The 10,342-nt window shown below is 42.3% G+C and overlaps 1 protein-coding gene across 1 annotated transcript in view; it reads right to left on the reverse strand.

Annotated features, from left to right (window-relative positions):
- Positions 1-2,351, reverse strand: part of LOC140324884 (uncharacterized) — a 12,131-nt gene extending 9,780 nt beyond the window's left edge. The window contains exons 1-2 of the mRNA XM_072403009.1: positions 2,298-2,351; positions 986-1,073 (exon numbers count right to left, since the gene is read on the reverse strand). Coding sequence (XP_072259110.1) covers positions 986-1,070 — 85 coding nt within the window. The 5' untranslated portion in view covers positions 1,071-1,073; positions 2,298-2,351. The remainder of the gene's footprint in view (positions 1-985; positions 1,074-2,297) is intronic.
- Positions 2,352-10,342: the final 7,991 nt, after the last annotated feature.

Genomic DNA, 10,342 nt, shown 5'->3' on the forward strand with positions numbered 1-10,342 from the left:
TGTGCACGAGCGCGATGCTGCGGGCCTGACTTCGCACAACTCTTTTTTTTTTTTTTTCTTAATAAAGTAACAAGCGCGCACACGTTCTTTTGCGCGCACTCGCGCGCACTCGAGTCCCGGACCGCGGTAACCCGCGATCGCTGGCCACGCGTACTTTCGCGCTCCCAGCGATCGTGGATTTTGATGATGAATCAGGGCCATTAGGTAGAAAAGGTAGAGATTTAGTTCCTTAAGCAGGTAGAAAGAGCTGCACAGGCTGGGGCAGTGATGGGGGATTGTAAAGACCCTAACTGGGGTAATGGTACTGCTGGTAGAGCAAATGGGTGGAAATTTACAAATTCATTACAGGAAAATGTATTGGTCCAGATTATAGAAGCCCCAACTAGTAATAATGCTCTCCTGGACCTGGTAAAACAGCTGTATAGTTTTGTAGCTATAATGATAATCTCTTATTTCCTGAAATTCCAAAATTCTTGTTTACTCCAAATGAATAATAATACTGCTGAAGAAGTTATAATCTACAGGACATCCACCAAGATTCATCTGCTGACCCTGAGATAACTGTACAACAACAGTGCAGCACTGTCTCTCTTCCTTTATTATTAGACGGTTTATTTGTATACATTTATATAGCGCTGACATATTACACAGCGCTGTACAAAGTCCATAGTCATATCACTAACTGTTCCTCAAAAGGGCTCACAATCTAATATCCCCACCATAGTCATATGTCATTAACACAGTCTAAGGGCAACTTTGGAGGGAAGCCTATTAAACTAACTGCATGTGAGAGGAAACCTGAGTACCCGGAGGAAATCCACACAGACACGGGGAGAATTTGCAAACTCCATGCAGATAGTGTCCAGGCTGAGATTCAAACCTTAACCTAGCACTGCAAAGTCCAAAGTGCTAACTACCGAGCCACCAAGCTGCCCATAATATATGGAAAGTATCACTTCTCCTGTGCTGAGATACAAATTCTTACCTTGGTGAGTCAAAATGTTTCCTATGGCATGATTAGTTAATTCAATGTCCTCATAATTGTGGAATTTCTGTAGGATTACTGACATGATCTGCAAGAAAGAGGAACATTAGATAGATAGATAGATAGATAGAGGGATAGAAAATGTGAAAATGATAAAATAAAAGCTATGGCCCCATGGACCCTGAGGAAATTGAGGAAAGCAAAGTGTGTACAGAGATAAAGGAGCGCTTATTCTACAATGATTTTGTATATTGGCCTGGATCCAATCCATCATTCAGCCTAATTAAACAGAGAAAAGTAGTCACTTTGGTGTCACTCTATGTCTTACATGGACTAGAGACAGGAAAGGTGAGAGTCATCTTTCGAATTAGAGAGGAAAGAACATGCATGGCAATGACTATAAGAGCATCACAAAGCAGCTTTATGTTTCTGTTACTATTATTAATAAACAGTACTTATATATATTGTATGGGCGACACAGGAAGAAGAGAACACGCTGCCCAGAAGGTTCTTGTCTGATATTCTTGTGACAAAAGTTGTATATTTTATTGTTTCCTTGGTCAGGGCTACAGGAGGAAGATGGACCCCAGAATGGGCATAATGATACTGCAAATGTTAGAAAAAAAGCCAAGAACAACAGAAGTCCAAGGTCGACGTCCATCAATGTCTATCACACCACCTATGGCAGCAGGCTCAATTAAAGAGGACCCACAAACCATTCTGGCATTCTGCACAATGCTCCAAAACACTTAGCTAAAATAACCCAGAAATTGGAATATTCTGAAGTGGCTCCTATGAGCCCAGATTGGAATCGTATGGAATATCTATGCAAAGAACTGAAACCTAGGGGAGAAATCTGGAGGAGTCACCTTCATACTTCACCCCCAAGCTGCTTCTGTTACAGGATAAAACCACGGAAACTTCTCACTAAATGGTAACATTTCCTGCTAACAACCTTCATTCTAAATGTTCTAACTTCAAAAAGATTTGTTGACCAGGTCAAATACAAATAGCATCACCAAAGCAATAAAAGTAATGAGAGGGATCATAGGGGGCAATATAGGGAGTAGAATAATTTATGGTGCCTTATGCCCCAACTTTCTTTCTTTATTACATTCATTTTACCCCCCCCCCCCCTCCTTTTTCTCTTACTCTCTATATCCTTCTCTCTCCTCCTCCTTTCATTCTTGCCTTATCCCTCTCTCGCATTGGACCACCTTCTCTCTCTCCACTCCTCTCCCTTTTTCTATTACTCTCGTTCCTTTTTCCATCTCCCCTCCTTTCTTTCCCCAACTTGTGTCTCTTTTTTTACCTTTCACTGAGCCTGTTGACTCCTCGTCCTATGAGAGTGGTGGACGGTTCTCTGTCGTTATGATAATAAAATTTGCTTTTCTCTTATTTTTCTATCTGTCCTGGGGTCCTCTCATGACCTGGCCCATCCTCCTCCCATTTCCTCCCCTGGATGAGAACAAGGGGTGGGGTGCATAGAACAGATAAGTGGGAACGGTGAAAGTAGCAAACACATATATGGTGTCTTGGTTGCACCAGATGAAACAGAAAGGTTTCACTTTCATTGCAGCCTGTGAATCAGAGAAGAGAAGCCAGATATGTTCTGTAGAGGCTTGATAATGGTCCATATAGTATCATATTATCATCTGTACCCCCCCATTGCCCCATTTGTCACTGACCCCAATCAAGCGTGGCTCCCCAAAATCCCTCCAATCAACAGATTTCCAGCTTTTGGAAAATATTCCAATTTTTGTTTAAATAATGCCAAGAAAGTTTTATCAGAAGATGAAAGCAAATCTAACGAATAAATCAGCAAGTGAGGAACAAGGGCCATGGGTAACTCTTGAAGATCAAATCTGATGGCTCTGGGGAAGTGTCAGTACCGGGATCAGTGTGTGACGTAATTCTACCTGGCACATTGAATTGGTATATTAAAGAAAGCTCTGACAGATGACATCCTTGACAGGTGGGATCCTTTATCTGGTGGCACAAGTGATTTTTGGGGGGCTCTTGACTCTCCAATTGCTTCCACTGCACACAGGATACAAACCTAACCACCCCTTTCTCAGCAACAGCACCCAACTAATCTTCTGATATTAGCCAACCCTTCTATACCAAGCTAGTTACTGCTGGAGCATGCTGCCTGGACCACCGAACACCAATGTGGAACCTGCAAAACAGCTCAATACCTAAAAACAAGGAGCCATGTAGGACCAACGTTGCAACACAACCTACCAGGCGATATAAAACACTCAGCCTAAGACTTGGCGGCATTGCTCTATTGGAACTGGTAATGCTCTACTGAACACCAGAACTGAATATTCGCTTTGTTCTGTCTCACTTTCTTCTGAAAAAGCCCAACGGGTCAGGACCACGAAAATCATGCATCACTGCTTTCTATGTCACTTACCCTGAATGTCTAATATGGCATGAAAGTATTCCTTTGTTAATATATTACAAAATGTATATTATAATTTTTAACCTTTTTTTGGAAATGTGTCAAATTAGTTTCTACATGTTTAAAACAAATATTCAAGTTTTTAAACAATATAAGTGAATACCAACTACCCCCAACCTAAATTTGTGCCCCCCCGGTCATAATAAACCGTATATATCTCCCATCCTGCCTATTATCTGTTGTACCAGACTGCAGGGATTGGTATTGAATGGGAAATATATTTCTCCATTGTATGGAGCACAGGCTTTATAGAACCAGGGTGTGCAATGGGGAGTCCAGATTAATGGAGCCAACCCTGCTCGCTGCAAGTGCTAAATCCCCCTAATATCACACTGTTTATTGCATGTTGGATCTTGTATTTACTAGAATAGTTACCTTACCTTTTATTTACTAGAGGTAAAGGGGTATTTAGACATTTTACGGGGCTCAAAGATCATATGGGGTCCATATGTGGGGTCCATACAACCTCCAGTTGTTGGCCCAGCTAGATGCTCATAAAGGTTTATTGTGGCAAAGCTTCTCATCTTCTGTCTTTTTGAGATGGGGTAAGTATGTAATGGCCAATAGGTGTCACTTACTCCAGGTCCCACTGACTGTGATATCATAAAATATCTGCCCTATAATAGCCCAATATATGTTATTAGTCCTGAACCGGGGGGATGATAGCCTTCTATCTCCACTCCAATGATTGTCTGGAGTCAGTTATAATTTCCCCTTATTCATAATGATATTCATACTCTGTGAATGCCATGTGGAGTGATGACATCATGATATATGCAGTTACATCATCAGTTCCAGGTACTATACTCAAGAGATGATGAGTGCACCAGATCTATTGTCTATATATAGAAAATACATTGCACAGAATAAATCAGTTCTATTGTGGAATTGTAGCAGATGAAGTTGGACATTTCTTTAGAAAAAATCCCTGAGGAAGAACTTCACCGTGGGACATTCAAATAGAATATGTAGAGCTAGCAAATAATTCTACTAACATTTACCTTGAAAGTGGTCAAATTCCACCAACTAAATTCATTGTATGAAGATGACTATTATTGCCATAAGTCCCTGAAGTCCCGTTCTCACCATAATTCAAATTAAGAATAATGGAACCCACTAAGCTATAATTAGAAGGATTGGCATCTCGCCCATGTTGTCTTTGACGCCCCTCCCCCATGGCTATAAAGATCTCTCCTCCTTTTTATTGGACAATGTTCTGCACATTTGGTTTTTTTTGTATAATTTGGCTCCTTTACAAACACTCCAGAGTCATGAATATAAACCTGCAAATTTCCCCCATCAACCCAAACAGTGGGGTCAGTTCAGGTGAACTGTTGGCCAACCAAAAAATGCCTAAACTACACTAATCATGATTGGAAAAACCATTATGTATGATTTATTTTTTTGATAACACCGTCCTGAGTAGTTCTATTCGCAGTTATCAAAAAAAATATCATTTCTATTCACTATTCACCAATCACATTGGATTTAATTATTGGCTGGACCCAATAGATACCAAGATCATAGAAACTTTATCTCCAGGCAAGGCTGACACTTCCTGGTGTTCTGGGCCAGTGGGGGGTGTTCAGTTATCTCTCCCCTAATATCAAACACGGAAAAACCTTCAGACTTTGGATAATAAAAGCTCTTTATTATGGGGTGGCATACTGAGTGCTGCCTATCCTATTATTTCTGCATTGTGCCTCCTATCACCTAATATTTTTATTGTATTTTAATTGGCTGTCACTGTTGCTCATGGGTTTTCCCATTTGCCTTTCACCAATCACAAATCTTTAGGTGGGAGGAGTTTTGGTAAGTGCTGTGTTATCAGGAAAGAACTTGCTGTAGCTTCTATAGATGTATTCAATGAAGCAACACAAAAACTAAAACATAAAATAATCACAGTAACACAACACGTGTCGGAGCTCCTCCCTTCTTCAGATTATTTTCCAGAGTGTCTTTCTTAGCATATAACAGGTAGGAGGGATCTGTATTTCTTTGACACTACAAGTCCCAGCATATCCAACAGGATTGTTTTCTCAGTAGATAATACTCCATGGCTTTAGTATTGTAGGAGAGGACAAACAAATCAGACTGAGACAACAAAGCTTCTCTGATGTTCCTCAGCCCATATCAGATCTCACGGATGTACGGGGAGTTCCGGGATCAGTGATTCCAATTTGTTCCATGCTCCAAGGCAGCGCAGACCTCCCCTCCTCCGAGACCATGACCCATCCAATCATCGGGCTGACCTTTACCCCAGAACCTGAAAAACAGGAGCAATAATATGAACCCGAGAAATACAATAAAATAAGTGAGCATGGTCAATGTGAAAGAGAAGGTATGTTCAGGGTCACCAAGTAAAAACATGGGGAAACGTAAATATTAGAAAACTAATGCAGCCTCCCTGATGAAACAAACCTAGATAGAAATTTTTCAGATTAGGAGATCAAAGAGGGACCCCAAAATATTTAATCAAGTTTTATTATTGATGTGAAACCAGTAGTAGATGTGAGGAGCAGAGATGAGCTGTGTACCTACCTGCCCCATTCCCAGGAAGATCTGGGCCCTATGCAGGGCATTAGGGTGATGACATTTCTGTTTATAAATACAAAGCATTGATTGGCTTGTGTAAGAAGTTCCTCTCCCCACCTCTTTCCCTGATGTGATAAGTCCCCTCCCCCAGTCTGGTATTCTGTAGACCACAGAGGAGGAAGCTGCATTAGTCGAGATGGGATATACACCAACATGTGTAAGGAAGGGGCAACTTTGAAACTTTATTATGGATGTAGCAGGAGGCAGTTAATACACTGATGTGATGCTTCAATGACAGTTTAAAAATTACCCCCACCAGGTACAGTTTTAGAGAAAATGGGTCCTTGAGAAGATATGAAATGGGGCCCCCGGATGCACAGCAATGCAGCTCCCTGTACCCCTGTCATTGTGACAATTGGGGCCCTGGGGAATATGGACAGCCAGGGCAATTTCCCAGTTAGAAATGACCCTACCCTAAAGAAAGGCTAGCCCCTGACAGTGGGCTTTAGGAGTTGAGGTTAATGGGGTGTTGTCCACATTTAGGGTGACTACCAGCAAAGGAGAAGAGGATGATGGAACAATAACGAGATCTTTGCTCATAACTGGAGCTTTGCTCGTTTTTGGTTTGAGGAAACGGGATGACATAAATTAAGAAACAGCACTGGCAGTTAGGGACACAAAATAGTAGAGAGGTCAGGAGCTTGGAGATAAATTAGACTTTTATTAGAATTAATGCTGAAACAGAGAGTATATAAATTGCCCTAGATAGTGAGTGTAGATGGAGAATAGAAGGACACAGCCTGGAGATACGCCAACAGATGGGAAAATGAAGTGCTGTTAGTATTGGAGTCTAGGAATGGCAGTCTGGCTAAAATTTCCTCGAATTTCCAATGGTTCCGCGAAATATCGACGAACCGATTTTGCGAAATCATCGGAAGAAAGAGGAAATTAAAACAGGACGATTCCCAGAGCTGCATTCAGCCCTGGGAAATGTCCTCTTGATACTTGGGGCACTAGAGGTTAATTAACCAAACACTCTTCTCAATGATTGCAGCCACAGCTGCCCTGCACTACAGGGTAAATGGGGAGAAGTCTCCCTGTTCAAAACCTCTAGTGCTCTCTGACAGCTGGTTCTCCTTTGTTCAGCGAGCAGAACAGTTCCTTGGTAATTAAAAACAGAACACAACCATTCTACCAATTTTTTTTTTAAGACACTGGAGAGTAAAAGGAGAGAAGTCCCTCCATTCAAAATATCTATTGCCCCCTGATTGGCTGAGGAAGGCTCCTCCTCTCAGAGTCATGGGGCTTGCATTTATGAATGAATCAGAAGATTTTTTTCACGCCGCATTCATTCATGAGCAGCCAGCCGTGAGACTCACACTGTGTAATATGTCAATCTTGTTGATGAAGTATGATGGAACATCTTCAGATGATAAGCAGGTGATGAAAGAGGAGAGGGGGAGGGGCACAATATGGCGTTAAAGGTTGTGTTGTGGGAAACAGTAGAGTAGAAGGAGGATTTCCTTGCATGGGAAAGGTCATCCCTAAGCTTAGGAAAATCTTTTTATACAGATGGAAGTCCTCTCCTCCATTTCATAACACCATTTTGTTTTAATGTGTTCTGTATACCATGGTTGCTGGGTAATGTGGGGAGTGGGTTGTAGTAGAGGAAGGCCTGGAACGTACGAGGAAGGAGGTAGTGTAAGGCCCAGCATGACTGTGCAGACAGGAAGGGGAGACAGCAGAGGGTTAATGATTTGGTGATAGGCAAGTTGACCTAGCTATGTCTTGCCACAGTCATGAGTGAATGCTTTCTTGGGGTCCATATAGGAGGGTTGGAGAGCATTAAAAATGGTATGTAGACCAAGGTTGTCAAAGATTCTCCAGAAGCGAGTGCAGCCTATTACAGGGATGAGGAGGTGAAGGAAGAGAACAGTGAAAGTTACGGGGTTGTGATCTGAGATTGTTGGTAAAGCTTGAGAGTAGAGAGTAAAATGAGGTCCGGTGAGTGGACTTTCTTCTGGGTGGGTGAAGAGGACAACTAGAAGAGAAGGAGAAGGTTACTGGCAGTGGGACCTTCATTGTCAATGGGGATATTGAAGTTACCTATAATGATGGTACTGTAGGTAAGTCAAGGTAGAAAAAAGCCATGCAGATAAGTGATTTTTTTGACAGTGTTTTGCCTTCCGATGGATCGTCTGTCAATATGTTTCAATATAGAATATGCAGCTTTTCTGAAATGAAAATCTTTTTTCCTATCTATTTTTCCTACCTATCTCCACCGACTGATACTTTCTGCTGGGATGGTCTTGCTCCTTCAATATATCCAGGATAAGGACTGAAAAACAACATGCACATTATGCAAACTTCCTACATTCCATTCCATTGTGTCAGTTGGGACCCTGGATATCCTAGATTAGTCTTACTTTGGTGTCATCTCATATCTGCATCTGTCAGACCAAACCAAAGGTTTCTCTTCCCTATTGAAATCCCATGCAGGAAATTCTTCAGAAAGATAAAAGTTAGAACTTGTTAGTGGATATTCACTGTAAATTGTCATTTATCTTATTGTACCACACACGGAGGAAAGACCTTTTCAGGAAAATAATCATTAGGCAGCATAAAGCAACACTACATACCTGGCATAGAAACCTTGCCACACCTACCTCTCCTTCTGACCCTAGGTGCGCCTGCTCTTTCAAGTTTTATCAGTTTCGCCAGTCAGGAAATATCCTATTAATCATCACAGGCTATTTAGCTAGCTCCGACACAGCACTCAGCGTTCGTGCAACATGTCTCCACTAGTGCTGAGCCCCCTAGGTCTGCTGAGCATTTCCTCTACTCCTGTTTTACGCCGGTTTGCTCAGTCTGTTGTTTCCTTGCCTGTTCCCTTGTGCTTTTCAGTGTTCCTGTCAGTGGATATTCCTGTGTCACCTGTGTCACCTGTGCCTCCTGTCACTTCCTGTGTCTCCTGTGTTCCTTATGTCAGCGATGGCCCTTCTGTCACCGGTGCCTATTTCCTGGATCCCTGATTCTTGACTCCTGGCTTTTTCCTGACTCTTCTTGCTTGCTGCCTGCCTTGACCCCGGCCTTCCTTGACAATTCTTCTGCTTAGTGATTTGGTACTGTGTATCATCCTGCCCACCCTGGTGAGCCCAAGGGCCGCGAGTTGGTGGTAACCAGCAATGCAACATCCTCACCACTAGAGGCTCTGGAGAAGAGCTGGTTACTGCTTAGGCTCACACCAAGCTGTAGCGCCCCCTAGAGGCCCCATCTCCCCATGCATGACAAAACCTTACATACTACAGAGAAGGAAAATACATTTTAGAAATTATTTAACAGAAACTCAGAGGCTGCCAATGCTACATCAACCAACTGATAACCATGGATGATGGTTAATTTCAGGTTGTTAAATTAAAACACTGAAGCCAGAGTGTTACCATCAGAGCTTTTTTTTCATCTTTGGAAATAACCCAGCATGAAAAATGGGGTAAAAGCTAGATTTTGGGCAGCAATTAAAAAGAACAACAAAATATTAAAATGTTGTTTTGTTGTTTACACAAAAGCGTCAGGTGATTAACGGATCAGAAAAGGTTGTTTTTTTAGCTTTTTTCTTTTAACAAAATGAGCTCCATATTGCCAGAAGTTTAATGTATGAATATCTTCATTTGCTCTTCTCTGGCTCTTAGGAGCCTGAAACACATTGATTGGGATTTATTACATTGATATCACATTTATATTCTCACTCTATAACTGTCAGGAGTGATGGAACTCTCTGTTCTATCTGTTGATGGCATTGTGTTTAGATTACTGTAAACTTATTACACTCACCAGCAGGCGAGTGACTACAGGAGACGTCATCAGACATACACCTCTACACTGACAATGCCCCACATCCATGCCGGGATTTTTATTTTGCTGCACTGTTATCACGTAACTCTGTTATCCTGATCTCCAGACCTTCAGGTCAAACAGACCACTGCTCATCCCTACACATGGGCCACAAAAGAGAAGATACGTGACGGATCTTTCCCAACACTTAGTCAAGGATATAACCACTGCAGACCAGCCTGCCTATAATGACCTGACTACTACCGATCAGTAACAGCCCAGAGTGACCCGGCCTGCCTATAATGACCTGACTACTACAGATCAGTAACAGCCCAGAGTGACCCGGCCTGCCTATAATGACCTGACCACTACAGATCAGTAACAGCCCAGAGTGACCCGGTCTGCCTATAATGACCTGACTACTACAGACCGGTACCAGCCCAGAGTGACCCGGCCTGCCTATAATGACCTGACTACTACAGATCAGTAACAGCCCAGAGTGACCCGGCCTGCCTATAATGACC

This window comes from Pyxicephalus adspersus, chromosome 2 (genome assembly GCF_032062135.1).
Source record: "Pyxicephalus adspersus chromosome 2, UCB_Pads_2.0, whole genome shotgun sequence".
NCBI lineage: Eukaryota > Metazoa > Chordata > Amphibia > Anura > Pyxicephalidae > Pyxicephalus > Pyxicephalus adspersus.